Genomic DNA, 20797 nt, shown 5'->3' on the forward strand with positions numbered 1-20797 from the left:
CACATAGATAGGTTTTCTCCAGGAACATATATACATGTGCGCACACACACACAATTAAAATGAAATGCTTAAATTCCGTGCAAAGATTAGATTTATGTGGCTGAACTTCCTTTCACTGAGATCTAGGCAAGAGGCACTGTCTTCTAGACACCCAGGAGCAGAATTTCTGCTCTAACGTGTCTTGACATTGGGGAGCAGAAACAGTTGAAAGAAAGAAGGGATCCCAGCACAGCTCTAGCTGCACTTTGTTCCACGCGTGATTAGCTCTGGATGGAGATATGTACTATCCTCCATCCCAGATACAGCTATTAGGTTCCTTGGAGGATGAGTGAACATTGCAGTGACCATCCCTATCCATATGAGCAGAAAGATCAGCTTCCCATGCATCTCTCCAAGAAGAAGAGGAGGAAGGTTGAAGGAGCAATTGAAAGAAAGCTGTCTGCACAACAATTACCATTCTGCAATATAGCCGAAGAACTCTGTGAAACTCTGCTAAGGGATGCACAAGTTATTCTGTTCATTTTTTATCTGTCCATTAATTAATATATTAATTGTTCATACATTAATTCATAATTATGTAGTTAAGTATGTAATTTGGTAAGTATGCTTTACATTTGAGCATCCATACGTCAATGTTTTGTTTCAAACTAAACATTTAAAAACATGTCAATACTTTCTGAGCCACAAACTACATCACAGAGTTCAGGAAAGATGAAATCCCAAGGATAGCTCCTTAACAATGTGCTTGAGGTTTGTATTAATCTGAGTCAAACTAAGGAGTTTCAAACTGATTCTGTGGCTTTGTGAGATAAAGTAGGATTTATACAAAGCAGCTTGAATTGCATGCATGCTTTGGCATTTCTAAGTATTGTAGAAATGACACACATAATATATACAGAAAAGACAATATTGAGCTGTCATTTCTCTATAAAATGTCCAGATGGGAGAAATAAAAAATTGCAGACAGAGTGGAAAATGTTAAAGATCATATTTAAATCAAAACACTTAGACTTAATTGTACATCCATGCAACTCTACTTGAAAATGCAAGATGCTTCCTCACTGAAACTTCTGCATTTTCTTGTCATATGTTATTTATTATTATTATATGTATATCCTTCCTTTATTTTATACAACTCAACTTAATGACTCAAGGTAGTGTGCAGAATGCCCCCACCTCATATTTTCCTCACAACCACCCTGTGAAGGGATTGAGTTGAGAAAAAGTGACTGGCCCCAAGTCACCCAACTGGATCTCATGCCTAAGGGAAGACTAGAACTCAGAGTCTCCTGGTTTATAGTCCAGCACTTTAATCATGATACCAAACTCTATTTTGTACTGCCATGTTATTGTACTACTATGACTTAACAGTGATAGCAGCAACAGTTCGAAGTTCTCTGGAACTCTCTAGGCACGTACTTTGCTTATAAAAATAGTTTTACTGATACAGAGAGAAAAGAAATTAGATGATCTCAGCATAACAGGATTAGAAATAATTTTAAAACACAGACTGTTTTTCACTTTAGGTCTCAGTTATTTAATAAATGGAATATAACTCCTCCCCCCACAAAAGAAAAAATTAAAAAGGATGATTTCAGATGGAATAGCTAAAGGCCAAACCAGAAATGTTATTTAAGGTATTATTGCCTTTTCAAAATGCAAAAAACAACCACTGGAATGGGAAACTAATAATATTCATATTATAGCAAGAGAAGAAGTTAAATTAAACTCTTTACTCTTCTCCAATATTCTGATGAAAGTTGTCAGTGGAAGTCCTTCATGCAAATACAAGCTCTGCCCCAAGTTTCCAACACCATAATTAGTTTTGCCACCTGCAACACTAACAAATTTGTCTTGGCAGCATTAAAACTCTAAAGAATTGAAATTCTGACCCTTCTACTATATGGGACACAGCTTTGCACCTATAAAGGCATAAGGAACTTAGAAGCAACAGTCAAAATTCTGAAGAATTATGCTTTGTGTTCCTCATTGCATACCAATGCATTTCTTTGGAACCTGGCTTTGCTTTAGTGGAGATTTATATGAGAAACTTCCATCTAAAATAGTGGTCAACACTATTTTGGACACATCTCTAGCCCAAGCAATCCTTGTTGATAAGTATGCCTCCTCATGGAAAAAAAGATGTAGCTATGGATTTAGCTTATTGTTGTCTCTCAATCCAATAATTAACAATGCCCCCCTCAAAACAAGCACATCAAAAAAGCTCCAGGAAAGGTCAAACAAAGAATCATTGATATACACTTGCAGAGAGATAGATCCAATGCTTTGAATTATTATAATGGAGACCTATGGAATAGCCCTCTTTCTACTCCTAAATATTTTTAAAATATTCTTTCTGTTCCACACAGGAGAATAACCACAATATTTACATTTAATATCCTCCCATCAAGAGTGCTAGAAAGGAGATACAGTAATATCATACCTGGAGGGCCTTTGGCTGTGCTGGGATAAGGCAATCAAGACAGTTTCCCCTGTCTTGCTGTACTATCCCCTATACACATGTTATGTTAATACAATGCACAGGTTGTGCATTTTTTATTAGTGGAGAAGAGCAATATACACTTTTTTAAGTTAGAACATTCTGTTCAATTGCAAACATGGTTAGAAAGTATTGGGCTTAATCTTGGCCATAGGTATATTTTGGAGAATGATGTAAAGAAAAGCTACAGCAAGAAACACACAAATAGACCTCCTGTTGACAACCTAATTGAAACTACTCCAGTAATTGACTGAAACCTAAGAGTAAATTATCAACAAAGCACAACAGCAAATAGACCAAGAAGACCAAATATTTCAAAACATCACTTGTAATTTGTTCAGATTGACCCAAACAGTTGTATTTTCATCTCAGTATGAACAAGAACAGGAGAGCTCTCTATCAAGTTACTATGTGCACATAAGTATTATATTTAACCCAAAGGAAGATAAATCTGAATTTAGGATTATCCTTAATCTCCAAAAGAGAAAATTAGTCTGACACACATATACATCACCCCATTTCCATTACTATACTATATTCTAAAGAAAATACAATTTACTCATTTTAAAGATGAATTATTTCATGAAAACCTAGAATTTTATAAAGATATTTTTCTTAAAATGTCAAAGGGGCAAAACGTTGATGATGCAGTACATTTTTGTGTATGCATAGATCAATTAAGATGGACCAAATGCAACTGTTTCACAATTCAACAACTGATTCTTAAGTAGTTCTAGTGGCTTAATCACTGACCGTGAAAGTCAAAGCTGATTTTGTGAAATCTGTAGTATAGCAGCAGTAGCTTTGCTGGAAATGCACAGTTGTACCAAACTATTTTCAGCAAAGGTGGGATTAGGTTGAATCCTGGATTGAAGCATGTTCCTCACCTCTCCCCATGAAGCCGGTGGTGGCTCCACTGGTGGAAAATATTTGGGAACATCCCAAGCCACTGTAGCCATGAACCACTTGAAGTCCTTGCACTTGAGGTGCTTGCGCAGCTCCTTCTGGGCTGAAATATCACCAGTGGAGAGATGCCTGTATTCAGGCCGTCTCTGATAAACATATTCAGCAAACTCATCCATCCATGTTTCGGCCACACGCTTCAGGTTCTGAGCAACAAAAAACAAGAGGCAATCGTTCCTTTAAGCTCAAGGCTGATTGTTGTTATCTTTGATATACACTTAAAGTTATAGAACATCATTCTCTTACCCAGATATAGATGGTTATGCATTAGCAAATAGCTTTTAAGCAAAGAGTGACAGCTTAAACAACAGCAGCAACAACACCCCTCGGCTTATTGCAATTACTGAAAGAGATTTAATTAACTAAATAACAGTAACATCTCGATTAATGGTTTCAATAGAATTCTACGATCAATTCCTCTTTTGCTTGTTACTTAGGAAAAGAAAAACTTAGTTGATTTTCTGCATTGTTTTCAGGCAGAAAAATTATTACACTGTAGATTTATTTTAGAATTCCAACTGAGTCACAATGCTTTTTCTTTAATGTCCACACACCTGGCCTTTCAAAAAAGTCTTCTGAATCAAGGCTTTTTTTTTGTTTGTTTTGTTTTTTGCCTTTCCAGAGTCTCAATTAATTATACTCTATCACTTCCATTCTTCTTGCTTTTCCTGGTTTTATTTTTATTCAACAGATACTGTGCATTCTGTTAATAAAATAAGCCACCAAGGTATCCCCTAAGCATATTCTGTGACTGAATATGCTTAGGGGATACCTTGGTGGCTTATTTTATGCAAATCTCTGCGTTCCACTAAACAAGCTGATATGTGAAACATCCCTGTTCCTGAACACTTGGGTTGTAGTTAGAGTTTTGAAATAATTAATAGAGTTAAAAATATTGATGCAAAGGGTCTGTAACAAGAGTTTGCCAGATGGTTGCATTTATTAAAGGAATAGGACCTCCAGGGATGGTCAAATTAAACAGGTGACAGAGATTAAGGGAAGAGACAGAGAGAGGTAAGGATTTATTTATTTATGCATGCATGCATCCCTTTGAGTCAGTTAAATCCTGGTGACTGCCTGGACTAGTCCCTACAGTTTTCTTGGCAAGATTTTTGGAAGTAGCTTACTATTTCCTTTTTTCTATGGCTAAGGATGACATTAGAGTTAGAGATCTCTCAGGGGAAGGGCTTTTTTCTCAAGGTATAAATGCAGGAATAAAGTGGATGAGTGGTGTGTGCATGAGGGACAGAAAGTGGGGGAATGCAAGTAAGTGGAATTAGTTAGCCATGCAGAAGGTGCCATGGCAAAGAAGAAACCGAAAAAAGGAAGCTTAGGGAAAAATGAAGAGTGAAAAAGAGCTTAAATAAAACAACAGTAATATATCAATAGGAGTAAGCTATTGGATCATGAGTAAGCAAAGAATAAAAGGGTGGAAATTGAGATATTTCCTCTTGCTCAGCAGGAATTCCCCTCAGTTCAAAGAGGGTGGAGGAACTGCACCCAAGAGCACAAGGGATTAAGAGTTTCAAATGGGACAATGAGGAAAGCAGTTGGCAAATTCAGCAGAGGGAAAAAATGCCTAGTTGACTGAGACCAGAGGAGCTGATGGGGAAGGGGAAACAAAGCAACAACAGAGGCCATTCAGTATGAGGCATGTGATCAGTGACTGCAGAGGTAGGGGAAGAAATATACAGCCAGGGAGATAATAGCTTTTTAATAAGTATAGTGCCTTTAAAATTGCCAATGTACAGTGAGTGAAAATCTCTGAAGGTATCTTTAAAAAAGGAGGCTGATGAAAAGATTCTGTACACAGGGACAGTGGCTTGATCACCGCTTTCAACAACCCAAGCTCTTGCTTTCAGAGACAAGACATTTATTTCTGTTAATGTTCACTTTCTGGATTTAACCATTCCAAACACATAAAAATATGCAAGTCCTGCTATGCTGCCTCATCATTGCGGGGGTGATGGTGGTGTTCCTGGGAGGGATGAGCAAAGAATACCAGGAGTGTATTGTAAGAATACATACTCCCAGTAGGATTATCCAAGGCAAGAAGGTCATCCCAACTGACCAGCAAAAGCAAGTAGGCATCTATACTGGGGTGAAGCAACATAGGAGGATGCAGGAGGTGGATGATCACTTTACAAATACATTGTTCCATACTGCATGGGAGAAGGTGAGGATAAACCACTTCTGCATTTTTCCAAGAAAACCATGTGGATAGACAAAAGAAAGTGACTGATAATATAGTGCTGGATGATGGGCCACTCAGGTCAGATAGTACTTAACATGCTACTGAGGAAGAGCTGAGGATCTTTGAGAGTACTAATAGTGTTTATGACAGCCTTCTGGACATCTAATTGATACTGACACTCAGAAACATAAAAACTTATGCAAGTCTCTTCTGCAAAAATAGAATTACAGAGGGAATGTGAAACATAAGCATGAACATGAGAAAGTTCAATGCAGTGAAGATGAAATGAATCTACTATAGATCTGAAGCATCAACAAAATTGAAATGGGCTGGAATTGTTCATATTTAGTCAGAAAATTAAATTGTTTACTACTCAGGACATGAAAAACAGAGAAGGAATGGGGTAGCTTTTTAGTTGGGAAAGAAATAGCAAAGAGAGTACTTGGGAAGTCCATGACCAAATACTATCAATTAGACTTCATGGACAGCCTTTTGTATTATAGTTATTCAAGTTAATGCTCCAACCAATGATGGAGAAGGGGAGAAAGTTGACAAGTTTTCCAGTCTGGGATGTAGTGTGTAGTTGGTCTGTCTCAAGTTGTGAGAGTAATTTCCTCTTCACTATGCTGAAGTGCTGGGTAACTAGCTGTTTCTCAGTTAGTGTGGATGTAGATCTTCTGTCCATCCATAGTTCCTCATATGTTTCATATATCCCCTCTCATTAGGTCTACTGTTGTAGTAGCATTCCATCAATTCCAGGTTCTCTTGTCTCATCCATATATGGTTTATTCCAGTAGCCCACTTATCATCAGATTGTCCTGGTTCCCAACATCTGATGAGGACCTTGTTAATCATCCATGCTGGCATGACTCTGTTAGTTCATGTCACTCTCATATTTGAGATAGGCAGGTGAAACGTTAGAGGGTCTTTGGCCAAGGACCCCTACTGGTAAGGTAGGTACCAGCCGGGATTTGAACCCTGGTCTCCCGTGTCAAAAGGCAGTGCTGTAACCACTGCACTATCCAGATAGATATAGTGTATCTGAGAGCTTTAGATTGGGAAAGGCTTTAAGTCATTAAGCCTTTAAGGCATTAAAGCAAACACAGTCTTTTGTTGAGCTTGACTTCTGGTGGTTCCATGGACAGAGCCATGCAGTTTTCTTGGCAAGAGTGCTGAAGTAGTTTGCTCTTGTCTTTTCTGGAATGTTTTTCTGTTTCCCACTGTCGCCTACAACCCTGAAATTCCCTGATGGTCTAAGCAAGCCTGATCCTGCTTAGCTTCTCAGTGCAGACAAATTACTCAGGTAGTTCCACCTATTGGTTTCATCTGAAGTACACTACTAACATATTTTGAATAAAAGAATTATATACTTAGCTTATGCATATAAAGGTATCTGCCCATGGAAAAAGGGTGAGACACACCAATTGTGAAGGGTTAGACATTCCAATTCATTTTAGCTTTAGTTATACTCTAGAAATAGTCATTAATTTTGGTCTAATGACTTATTACAAAACCCAATAAAGTCCTCAATGGAAATGTAAATAGTTTAAACAAAAGTATTATATAATAGATACCCTGCAATGATATTGCTGTTGCTTCCCTGCCAAATGGTGGCAGCTATGCAATGACTGCTGAAACCAGGTATTAGCCATGGCATCCAGGAGAGGGCATGGACAGGGAGGGGAATGATGATACCTACATGATGACATAATAGAACTGCTGCAACTTATGTAATTGTGTCAGACGCTATGATGCAAATACATAATTGCAGAGTTTGCAGGATGTCATTTTCATGTCATCACAGTCTGTTGTGAGTATTGCTGGTATCAATGGCCAGCATTAAATTCCAAATAATAATAAAGGGACATGTTTTCTGAAAATGTACCGTAAAATCCCATTTTCCTTTTGCACATGAATGCTTGAAAAATGTATTGATTGGTCAGCTTGTATTTCATTGATCTGATAAAGCAACCTCATGAGATTGCTTCATGTAACCGAGCTTCTGTTCAGAAACTGGAAAATAGGCAATGGGGCATGTGGAAACCGACTGGGCAGTCAGTGAAATTTTAGGTGCTTGAACTGAAACAAAACAACTGAATTGTTGCAAAATGCCATCAGTCTGAACTTGCTGATTTAACATACTTTGCACTAATTGAAATAACCTGTGTTAAGTTTATTATCAACCAGGGATTGACCTGCCAATTCATTCCCATCACTCATCATTGTACTGTTGCAAGCAACTCTAAATGTATAGCAGAAATTCATGAACAGTTCTTTTACTCTTTAATTTCAGAACATGGTCCATTTTAAGGACCATATCTGCTTTCATTTTTCTCCTGACAGCACTTGTATAGACTCATTTTGTGGGTCTGAAGCTTAAGGTAAAATATGCCCTTAATTACATTGAATGGCTTTTAGACACTAAATACATGGCACTGCTTTAAAGAAAAGTAGGCTAAAATTCTATAAATAAATAGATAAATAGATACATAAATACATTTCCTATCCTGTTAAACACTTATGGCAGGTTTAACGCATTTTAGCAGAAGTCATACGGATAGGAGGACAAGTGACATCTTTTAAGTCATGATGTTATCATTCAAAAGGCTACCAATTATTTAATTTGAATTTAACTGTAACATTTGCATCATTTGTGTGATGATGTCATTTGCATGTGACATTCTTCTGGCTTATACTAGATACCAATGGCAGTCAGGCATTTCTGTCCTTTGCAAAACCCTTTATTAAAGCATTGGACATTCAGAATTTGGAGACTCTTCTCATATGTAGACACCTTATTCCAAAATCTCTTAAAGCAAGGATAGTCATGCTATAGGCCATTAACTGTGTAAGGCTTTCGTGGTGCCCTTGCCTTGCTGAAATTTTGAAACATGATATATATTTTTTTGGTACTTCAATGGTATTTCCTTCTGTTTTCATTAAAACTTTTAATTAATTAATTAATTAATTAATTAATTAAATGTTCTAGCATTTCCCATCATAGCTTTGCCCACTGCTAGATTTCAGCCATCAACAAGAGAAAGAAAGAAAGAAAGAAAGAAAGAAAGAGAGAGAGAAAGAAAGAAAGAGAAAGAAAGAAAGAAAGAAAGAAAGAAAGAAAGAAAGAAAGAAAGAAAGAAAGAAAGAAAGAAAAAGTTCTTTAGCTAATAAAGGTTACACACCTTTTGTCTAAATATGAGGAATGAGCGCCAACTTTATCCTCTTTTGCATGTGACATAATAGAAGCCTTCCTCATTTCCTTAAGCCACAGGTTATTAAGAGACAGCTGGTAGATCCTGCACTTAAAATATTCCAGGGTAAGGTGATAAGCCATATGCTGTATCAGGCTGAGAACTGGGGATGGGATGAGAAGGTTCTTGCTCAATTGGAAGTAGATCAAAATAAATTCATAAAGAAGATTTTTGGGAGTCCACCAGGGCACCCCTGCTTCTTATCAAAGGATGGAGATAGAGTTACCTTCCACTGCCGATGGGGTAAATCTTGCATTGTTGGGCCACTATAAGAAACTAGAAAACCTTCAAAAATGCCACCTTGCCAAAGTTTTTTTTCCATTGCACAGTTGGCAATCAATGGACTAAACTTTTTTTGCCTGTCCTACAAATGTATTCTCTACCACCTTTGTGGAACTTAATTCTTGAAACAAAGAAAATATTATGTACAGGGTTTTTGAAAGGGATGCCAGTAAAGTTACTATTGTGGTACAGACATCCACATTTTCATCTTGGTTCCATCATTATAAAAAACAACTTATTATAAAAAAAGAATCCTCTCCCAATATCTGGTTAATATTACTAGTGCCCCACTGAGAAAGGCTATTACTTCTCTTTGCTTGCAGGCCATGCCTTTAGCATATCTTGAAGGGAAATTTTGTAAGCATTCTGTTCAACAGCATTTGTCCTTGTGGTGTAGGTCAAGTGGAAGACATTATTCATTATGTTCCTCACTGCCCCATTTATGATGAAATCATGGCCAAATTATTTATGGTAGGTAAATTTAGGGGCTCAAACCTTGAACAACTGAGTTACCTTCTTGCATGTATGTTTCCAAATGTAAGTAGTCAAGTTGCTACTTATGCTTTGTTATTATTTAAACTTAGAAAAAAATATTTAAATTCTTAATCATAGCCCTGGCTTTATTTCATTTTCAACCTCTTTGCATCGAGCACTCTTTTTATTGCTATATTTTATTTTATTTTATTTTATTTTATTTTATTCCATTCCATTCCATTCCATTTTATTGTGCTTTATGCTGAGAAGTTTCAATGGATGCCTCAGTGTAGGGCTACCAGATCTGATCTTCAGAACAATGGCTGGCCACTAGATGACTTCAGTTAAATGCAATGAATTCATTGCTGCCACGGAGCGGCCCTCCAGATCTAGCAACTGTAATAATAAACAGTTCACAAATTTCTGAAAGAGGGAGGATGAGCAAGGAAGCAAGCATAGTGTAATATAATTCCAACATATAATCTGTCAAATATCATGACAGGAAGTTGTTGAAAGCCTTAGAGGACAAAATCAAAATCTTGGACGTGGCTTGGTAATCAATAGCAACTGCTACAGTTGCTTCAACACAGTATGAGGCATCCCGTTCAGTAACTTGGCTGACTCATTCTGCACCAAGGTCAGCTTCCAGGCCATGTGCATGGGCAGCCTCATGGGAAGTGCGTTACAGAATTTAAGCACGATGTATCAGGCAAGACTACAATATGCACAAAGATAGAAAAATTCTGAAATACCCACAATGGAGGAGGGGATTGTAAAGATTATGGAAAACGCAAAATTGACCTGTTTATCAGGGATATGACAACAAGTACTTTTATCAGAGACTGGAAACCTCTTATGGACTCTTTGCTGAAAATGGGGGGAAAAAATGAACTGGTGATTGACGGATTTACTGATTGAAGAGGGCTGAACATGGGAAGAAGAGAATTAGGATGTAATTTTAATGAAGGGGAAATGCTCCCACCTGCCCAGGAAACAAAACAAAGGTAAACTGATACAACAGAAGTCATATTTGAAGGCTAGAAAGGAATAGTAGGGAGCAATCTTATTAGCTTTCCTTCTAGTAAATGGGGGTTTTGTGACAGTGTCCATAACCTGATATTTCTGAATAATTTCTTAAGTTCCAAAAGGTTAGGTACTCTTGCTCTCTATGCAAGATGAGACTGGAGGAAAGGTGATTTCTTATTCCTAATTCTCCAAGATACAATTTAGAAGTTGGGAATGTGATATTTGAATATAGCTTCAAATAAAGCAAATAAGTAATGTAGCCAAGATTTAACAGTCAAGGGGTTTATTAAAGCCCAGTAACTTACCCTTGCTAAACTGGTGCCAGATGGGACTTTATAGGGAACATATTTCCTGTAGATGTGCCCAACTCTAGAACATGGAACATCAAACATGCCACCTCCACACATCCAGACCTGTGAAAGAAAGAAAGGTCCAAATTTCATCACAAGAATTAAGCAGCCAATGAGAATACAAGCAGTTAATATTCAAAGCCTTTGAGATTTATTCTGGTTATAATGATTTGTTTCTTTGAAAATGCAAAAACAATACTGTATGTAGCTCAAGTTGAACTAGACTCTACAAGTATATGATAAAGTATCTATTGAGTTGAGCATGACTTCTAATGACTTGTTAGATATATCCATGCAGTATTCCTGGCAACTGTACAAAAATGGTTTGCCAATGCCCTTGTTTAGCCTTTAATCTTCTGCTTCCTGGCTTACCATCTAAATACTAACCTGATCTGACTCTGCCTAGTTTCCAGGTCCAAACAAGATCAGCCTGGTGCTGTCTTCTGATTGACTATCTATCCATCTACTCACTTTTAAAAAAAAAAAAAATTCCTTCATAGATCATTACCTTCAAGTGCTAAGGGGTTTTGCACATCTCCATGCCATTGTTATTTTGGAGTTATAGTGGGGCAGTTTGTAAGGTAACCTACACCAGTATTCTGCCAAGAAAGTAAAACTGACCTTCATAATTAAGATAATGACAATATGACATGGGAAGATCAGCCCTTCACAAGAGCAGGGGTAAATACAAGTAGCACTGGTGCTTATGATATAGCTGAATTAAAGCTGAAAGAATGTCTAGCTGCTGACATGGCCAGAGGCAAAAGGAAAGTTTTATGCTACAAACCTGTTCCAAGCACCTGATGTCCATTTTCCATTATGTTGAGAGATTAATCTATCTTCTTCAGACTTTTTTTTTTTACACATAATACATTCTTCCTTCTTTCCCTCCCCATTTTCCTCAAGAAGCATCCTTGAAACTATGAAAAACATGATCTCTTATATATACATATATACATATACATGTATACACACATACCTACACACACACATATTTTCGTTACTTTGCCAAATATACATATGAATATACTCATGGCCATATCATCAAAACCAAAACTAACTGACCTTTTCCTAAGCAAACAGTAATCATTTCAGTCAGTCTTGGATCTACAAATGGCCCAATAATCTTTTCTATATTTTCTTGTTCCCACTGATTTATGTAATCTAACAGCATATTCTCCCCCAATCCCCCAAATCCCATTCATTCAGAATGTTGCACATATTTTCATTTTTTCCAAAAACTCATATCTGATTCTTCCATTATTACCACTTACAAGAGCATAACATGCATCTATTACCAAACTACGGATTTCTACATTCATATACGCTTATAACAACCAAGATGACAGCAAGTCATCCTTTCAAATATTTTAGCCCTTTCATTCATAATTAAACCTACCCTTGTTTGCTCTTCCATGTATTAATCCATTCCAAACAGACTACCTTCATTTAGATCTCATTTCTCTTAGATCATATGCACACAAAACGTCTACATATTTTGCCTTTCCTTGAATTAATTAGTTAATGCTTTTTATCATTTACATTCCATGTCACAAACTTCCCTATGCAAGGTTATCACCAGATAGGCTCCTAGAAATTAACATCAGCTGAGGTTTTCACATAACACTTTTTAGTAAGACAGAACATAGGTATATTTAATTGTACCAGCCCTAGTGATACCTCTGCCAGTTACAGATTCTAAAAGAGCCAATACTGACATGGTTCTAAGCAAATAATCTGATGCAAGACTGGCCTGTTACCAGAACAAAAGACAGGTGAAAACTGTCATTCCTGCACAAAACAGAGTAGCTTCAAGCCTCTTACATGCTGCAGGTGAAAGAAAGAGGCACAAGAATTTAAATCTTAATTTCACTGTAAATAGTTCTTGCATTTGATTCATAGTAGTCACTGGAATTATTTCATTAATGGCTTCATTAGCTTTTCTACAGTAAATCTACTTATCAAAGCTTTTGTGTCCTTGAAAATATATCCTTATAGCTTCTTGCCTAACTACTCAAGAGAAATCTGACACATTCCTTCCTTTCAGAAAGGATACTGATTCGTTTGGTGAATATTGGTCAGTATTCCACGACACAACCAAACTCCAGATTTTGTAGTGACAGGGGAAAGCAATGTTGTAAAGAACTTATTTTAAAAAGTTATGAATACAGTGTGCATGTGTATGAGTGTATATATGTCTATGTATTCTCCCAACATATCTAGATCTAAATCTAGATCCATCTACATATACATCTTGATTTTCTATCCTTATCAGTGAACAACCAGATGAAAGTGAAGAAGAACTAGAAATGCTGAGGTAAAAACAATTAGGAAAAAATAAGATTTGGAACTTATCTACTGAATATAAAACAGAAAACACAGAGTAACACACACCTAAGGGAATTTTTGTAGGTAACTGAAATGCATTGCAAACCAGTTTAAAAGACATTTTATAGCTATTCCTGTTGTTTATTACTTTCCAAATGACTGCAAACCATTTTTTCAAAGATCAAATATCCTTACAATGTGTTAATAATATTCTCTTAACTATTAAACAACAAAATTAAAGTGGAAAAACAAACTAATTTAATCTCTCCTTCCCACTCCCCACACATATACAGTCATAATGTAAATGGAATTACATTGTATGACACTTTGGACTTGAACTGCATAACAGATTTGGATGAACAAGATGTAAAATTCAAGCGATTATTTTTTATAGCAGTGAATCTGCAGTTAATACAAACAACGAAAGTATTTTCTTAATCCCAGAATAGAATAAAACATTTTCCATATGAACTGTAGATCTTTGCTAAAGGATATTAACCAGTTAATTATTAAAACGCAACAAATATGGTTTTCTTGAGGAGCACTGTACACAGGAGAGTTAAGAAAACCTTCAGAACTGCTTCTTTGGAATGCATGGGAATGCACATGAAGCATCTTGTTTCAGATTGTTAAGGTAGCTGCATCTTTTCCAGAAGCAGTTTCTGGCTGTGTCCACATGCATAACCGCTGGACCATCTTCCAAAGCAGCTGCAAGTTCTTGGAAAAAGATGTGGCAGCTTAAACAATCTGAAAAGATTACTTTGTTATATGTTCCCTGTATTCTAAAGTACCTCTTTTGAAGGATTTGCACAACCCTACTGTGTAGATTCCTCCAACTAATGAAGAGATATAAAGCACTTTGGTGCATGTGTAAGAAAATGTCTAGCAACCTTCTACTAGCTGATCTAGGCTCTCATTTATCATTGCAGAGACTAACATGCCAAATAATTATTAAAATATGTACTGCTTTTCTATCTCCCCAAAGTATGCATGGAGGAAAACTTACATACTTCCCTGAAGTTTATGAGCTCATTTTGAAGAGAAACTAAATTGTAAATCACAGTGGAGGATGCTGATGGAAAATTATTTCCACATATCACCATTATTATAGTTGGTATTAATTGGGTATTAATAAAGTCTAAAATAGCAGCCAGGTTAGCTAACAGGAAAAAAAAAAGAAAAGAAATACAGGAACAAGTTAAAACAAAATTAAAGTATAATGCCTTATAAAAGTGGTATGTGTCTGTGTGTATCTGATTATATATGACTGATTATATATATCCTGTGGGAGATATATGCTGTGAGATCTATTGTATATATCCTGTGGGATATCTATCTATCTATCTATCTATCTATCTATCTATCTATCTATCTATCTATCTATCTATCTATCTATCTATCCTGTGGGATCAAAAGATCCTCTGGGACTTCCAGATCCAGATGGACATGTCCCGAAGAGCCAGCTCAATTGGAAGAACAAGATCCATGCCATCAACACATACACCCTGCCAGTCATCAGATACCCTGCCGGTATAGTGAGCTGGCCAAAGGACGAAATGGAGACTGCCAATGTGAAGACCGGGAATGTATGGAGGTTTCCACCCCATGTCCAAAACCCAAAGATTGTACACCAGTTGCAAGTAGGGTAGGCGGGGTCTGATGAGTGTCAAAGCCACTGTCCTGGATGAAACCTGGAACATCCAGGAGTACATCACTAAGTTGGCACCCAAACATGAGCTGCTGAGACAATGCCTGAGGCAGCAACAGACATGGGAGGAAGTTCAAGTGGAGGAAGTACCATGGCAAGACAAGACCCTGCATGGGATGTACCATCGACAGATAGCTGAGGTGGCTGACATTGGGAAATCCTATCAGTGGCTGGAAAGGGCTGGACTAAAAGACAGCACTGAGGCACTGATCATAGCAGCACATGAACAGGCACTAGCACCAGATCCATAGAAGCAGGGGTCTACCACACTAGACAGGACCCAAGGTGCAGACTGTGCAGAGAGGCCTCAGAGACAATCCAACATATAATGCCAGGGTGTAAGATGCAGGCAGGAACAGTATACACTGAACGGCACAACCAAGTAGCTGGCATTATGTACAGGAACCTCTGTACAGTGTATGGGCTAGACCCTCCCAAGTCCAGATGGGAGATTCCATAGATGGTTGTGGAGAATAACAGGGCTAAGATCTTGTGGGACTTCCAGATCCAGACAGACAGGCAGGTACTGGCCAATCAACCAGACATTGTGGTAGTAGACAAGGACCAGAAGACAGCAGTGGTGATAGATGTAGCAGTGCCAAGTGACAGCAACATCAGGTGAAGGAGTATGAGAAACTGGAGCAGCATCAGGGCCTAAAGGAAGACCTAGAGAGGATGTGGAAATAAAGGCCAAAGTTGTCTCAGTGGTGGTAGGAGCGCTTGGGGCTGTGACTCCTAAGCTAGGGGAGTGGCTCCAACAGATCCCAGGAACAACATCAGAGCTCTTTGTCCAGAAGAGTGCAGTGCTAGGAATAGCTAAGATACTGCACAGAAGCCTCAAACTCCCAGGCCTCTAGTAGAGGACCCAAGATTGAGGAAGACACATATCACTAATAGGAGTGAGAGGGGATTTTATACACACACACACACACACATCCATCCATCCATCCATCCATCCATCCATCCATCCATCCATCCAAAGAGATAGACTGAAGAGCATTATCTTGATACCTTCTAAAATAAAATGGAAACCAGTGAATATTCCACTAGGTCTGTATTCCATGATGTGTTCTCCCATGGAGATGAAACATGGGCCTCTGTGAGGGTGAATATCTTCAGAGAGATGAAAGTCTGCACTCTGAAAGATTTTGTAAGATTTACTGAAGCCAGTATTAGAATAGAATAAAGAATGGCTCTCTGGTGGTCAGGATGAATCTATATAATTTGATTCTCCACTACTTGAATTTTCATAACTTAATAGCTCTCAGATGACTTCATTAAAAAACAAACAGAACTCTATATTTGTGATTATGTCAGAAGATATTAAAATTCTGCTTGAACAATACTATCTCATCCATGCACACAAGTCACTTCTTGATGCTGCCATTACTGTAAACAGTGAAATGAATTTTCAATTCATTAACTCCTAGATGTTTTGCAAGATTAAAAAAGCATGTGGACATTTTGCCATCAACATGCAGAGTGATCCACTTACATGCAGTATCTAATCTGTATTTAATAAATCTCCTTTTCTATGTATTTTTATATACAATTGCTTTCTTCAATGGATTACTCCTTTGTATATACAGTATCTAAAGTATACAAAATTTGTTGTATACATATTACTGGATATATACAAAGGACTGGATATATACAAAGGACTAGATATATACAAAGAATTCTGTATCCATATAGAAAGAATTTTGTATCCATATAGTCTGGAAGAAATACATAAATATTTTAACTGTTGTCTTAGATTTAATTCTTTATTTGTGAGTGTTAGGGGAACTAGGAGCTCAGCTGATTCCTTCCCATCTCCCCCCTCATCACCTTTCTTTTACTATTCAACTAAACTTCTTTATTATATAATTTGGCAAGGTAAACAAAAACATCTATAAAAACTAAAGCAGAAGACAGAGCATCATTAACTATCTAGTGTGGTTCACAGCAATGTGATTTGCACTGAAAGAGTACAATTGTGTAAGGTTCAGTTTTGTTTTTCAGACATGCTCTAGGATTTCCTAAGTTCCAGACTAAATGTAGGTCCCAATCCTCCTCCTCCTCCTCTCTCTCGCTCTCTCATATGTTTATGATTTTGCCCACAATTCTTAAATATTATATGTTATGAACCAGTTTCTACCTCATTTTGTCTTTTAACAGCTACAAATAATAGGAGCCAAATTAAAAACTTCAGAAATACATAGTAAAATCTACCTACTTTTTAAATTTAATCTTGTAATGCTGTATCTAAAAAAAAAACAAAACAAAACCATTAAAAAAAACCCTGAAACCAAAATTTGACAAATTCTTGCGTTCCTATTTACTAGGCCTTTCCACTCAAGATAGAGGCCTAGGTCTCCTTTATCCAGGTGTCGTTAAATTAAGTGCAATTTTTCAGCTTCTAATAAACTATCAGAAACTAAGAAGTCTGTGAAGATGTATTACTTCAAAAGCTGTTTTTAGTTGCTACAGTGTTTAATATTAGCTTCCTTGAAAAAACTAAGCTACTGGAGATGAAATCCCCAGAAATTGAACATAGTATAAATTCATTATACTGAATGCTAATAGATGACTTTATTTTATATTCTGAAAAAAAATATTGTTGTTTCTGAAGCAATGACAGAATTCTAAAACAATGCTGCTTTAAAAAAAAAAAAATTACCCAGAACATTGAAAGTGAATTTTTGTATCTTAGATCCATTTTGAATACATTTGACATAGTACAGTATTTTAACAGAATGCTTATTCTTTATCATTCTGTCTCTGTTTAAGAATTAAATATAGACATATAAGTTTCATTTCAGTCCTATTCAGGCACTTATCTGAATATACAAGAGCAAAAAAATACATAGTAGCAGTATTGGTGAGCATAAAAGCCCACCCCTCTATCTCTAAACCAGAGAGCTCCTCCTCAGACTTTACCGATGAAGGTTTCTGATTCTGCAAAGACTTTAAGTAGCTTGAATGCATGAAATTCTGAAGATTGGGGGCTGCACAATATAGGTCCATCCATCCATCCATCCATCCATCCATCCATCCATCCATCCATCCACACACACACACACACACACACACACACAAAGGATGCAATGATAGTACGAGATAGGCAGATGAAGATGTCTGGCCTGGCTCTTTTGAGGGGCTTTTGGTGGGATTGGAAAGGTAGTTTGTCTTGACAAGAAACCTGTGGGATAGATTGGCTGAAGTAGCCCAAAGTCACTCATTGAGCTCTGAGCCTGGATGGAGATTTCAACATGGGTTTCTCTGATCCAACGTCTTTAGCACTATATTACAATGGTTCTCAGTGACATAATATTTGGGGTTTTAGAGGGATGAACAATGGGGCTGAGAAGCATTAAAGGGAAGTCATATGACATGATAGTCATAGAAATCTTTTAGATAGATAGATAGATAGATAGATAGATAGATAGATAGATAGATAGATAGATAGATAGATAGATAGATAGATAGATAGATAGATAGATAGATAGATAGATAGATAGATAGATAGATAGATAGATAGATAAATAGGCAAGTAGAGACTGAGCAATCTGACTTAGGAGGCCTAAGGCAGGTTAATCCTGGAGGTGGCCTGCTGTGGCACTGATGGTAACTCCAGATTCCAGAAACAGATACTGAATTTCTGATTACCAGGCACCATAGGCCTTAGAACCAAAATATAACATAAATGCTAGATGTTACTAATTTTACCTTAGCAGAAGGCTCTGTTCACTACTCTTCTTTCCTGACTCCTCCAATACTCTATAGTTTACACAAAAGATCCTTATCTTACTTCAACACCTTAACACTTTGCCTTCTAGTTCAGATCAAAGGAAACAATGCATTCCACATACCGTTTCTTCCTATTTCCAACTGAGCTCTGAGAAAGGTGGAAAATGGCTTCTACATGAATAGTACAAAATGCTGTTGAAAGCCATTTAAAATTATATCCATGGGGAAGGGCATGTACCCTTAGGGTCAACTCACAGTAATGAGTTGAATGAGCAGATATGGCTAAAATGAGTCCTGCTGTAACTTATTCTTCTCCAAAGAATATATCACTGAACAAAACAGGCTGAGACGATTTAGTATCCGAGCTTCCAGGATGGTTACCATGGTTTCTGTGTACTGAGGAATGGGCTGTCTTGCAATTATATTTCCTCCAATGAGAAATAAAAGGGACACAGGAACTAGAATAATACAATCTTTATGTCTTCTGCCAGAATTGTGAGATGCAAGAGGCAAGGTGCATATAGCTATGAAACACCTTAACAATAGAGAGTCCAAACTGATGTACTCTAAATAAACTGTTAGTTGGTTTGGCTTATGGATTTCTTTTGTCTTTGTTTTTGTTTAGAATGGAATCGTTTCAAAGTTGTGTCCCATGAACCCAACCCACCCAGGTCGTTTTGATTCTGCTGAAATCGCCCTCAAATGCACGTTGGTTTGGAGTTTAGACAGCCTATGTCACCATTTGTGAGTTTATTCTGTGAGTCTTTTCTAGTGTATTATTAAAACAGATGGCTTGTTTCATGTTCCACTGACGTTTGGAGAAGTAAAGTAACAAAAGTTATACAAATGTTAATGTTCGACATCCTAAATTTGATATAAAACACAAAATAGGCATTATGGTAGATTAAACTGGACTGGAAAGCTCTTGGAGGTATATACGAACTTTTGTTTAAGATTAGAGTCGAGGCCAACATGTGTCATAGGGAATAATATAGGAAAGCCCAAATGGGAACCATATACCCTACATTTTTAAAAACATATACATTATCAAATTACCATATAATTGTCAAATTATAGATTATCAAATAAGTATCTGGACTTGCATGTGACATTGGCGCATAGGGGCCAAAGTCTGCAAGATGGTGGCTGCAACATCACTATAGAAATCCCACCCATTTTGTTTCTGCATTTTGTGCATATACTGTACCAAAGGGGGAGGCTTTGACTGCAGTGCTCCACCCACCATTTTGCAGATTTTGAGATTTCCCTCTTGACCGAATGCTACCTCTGCAGTTGTTGTTTTTAAGATTCAGGCATGTGTAGTTTTGCCTAGTTTCCAGAGCTCATTACCTCCTACCATTTCCCTGAGCCAATGCAAGAAATCTGGGATCTAACTATAACAAGAACAAACTGACTCTGTGGTGTGCAATTCTTTGTGGGATATCCAAAGCACTGCTGTTTATGGCTGTTATGAGATGTTGTAGATTATTTTGCTCAGAAGAAATTGAGAGAAGGAGTATGCTCAGGCAAGGATATGGAACAACTGAACCAGTTGGATCAGACCAAAATCTATTTAGTCTGTTATCCAATGACCCTCTAGATGTATATAGGAAGAACAGAAAGCAGGGAAAAATGGTGAGAAGGGAAAGGGATAAACAGGTTTCTTCCTAATATTTGATTTAAACTCATATCTTCATGTGACCACTTTAGATTTTAAAAAAGAGTAGAATGGATAGCAAAATTTATTATATTTCATTTTTAGTTTGTCCTTCAGCATGCATGCCATTATCATAGAAAAGGAGAGTACACCATAAGAAACATTTTGATGGCTTACCTTGAAGGATATTTCATACTGTTCCCCTCCCCAGATTTCTAATCCAGGGTCATAGCCACCAAGATCCCAAAACCACTTTCTGTTAACAGCAAACAGGCCACCAGCCATAACAGGAGATCTGAGGAAGGAATGTAGGAGATTGTCGTTGACAGGCA

The 20797-nt window shown here is 37.2% G+C and overlaps 1 protein-coding gene across 10 annotated transcripts in view; it reads right to left on the minus strand.

Moving 5' to 3' along the window:
• GALNTL6 (polypeptide N-acetylgalactosaminyltransferase like 6) overlaps positions 1 to 20797 on the minus strand; it is a 597057-nt gene that overhangs the window by 64377 nt on the left and 511883 nt on the right. For all 10 annotated transcript variants that reach the window (XR_015794428.1, XR_015794440.1, XM_088132238.1 and 7 more), the window contains 3 exons: positions 20643 to 20760; positions 10996 to 11103; positions 3388 to 3609 (listed from right to left, as the gene is read on the minus strand). Coding sequence is in view for 8 of the 10 variants with exons in the window: in XM_088132238.1 (XP_087988364.1) it covers positions 3388 to 3609; positions 10996 to 11103; positions 20643 to 20760 (448 nt within the window). In the remaining 2 variants the exon portion in view is untranslated. The remainder of the gene's footprint in view (positions 1 to 3387; positions 3610 to 10995; positions 11104 to 20642; positions 20761 to 20797) is intronic.

The sequence above is a fragment of the Python bivittatus genome, unplaced genomic scaffold, assembly GCF_059951505.1.
Source record: "Python bivittatus isolate LINGU-HERP-01145 unplaced genomic scaffold, Pbiv_v1 ctg000070_np1212, whole genome shotgun sequence".
Lineage (NCBI taxonomy): Eukaryota > Metazoa > Chordata > Lepidosauria > Squamata > Pythonidae > Python > Python bivittatus.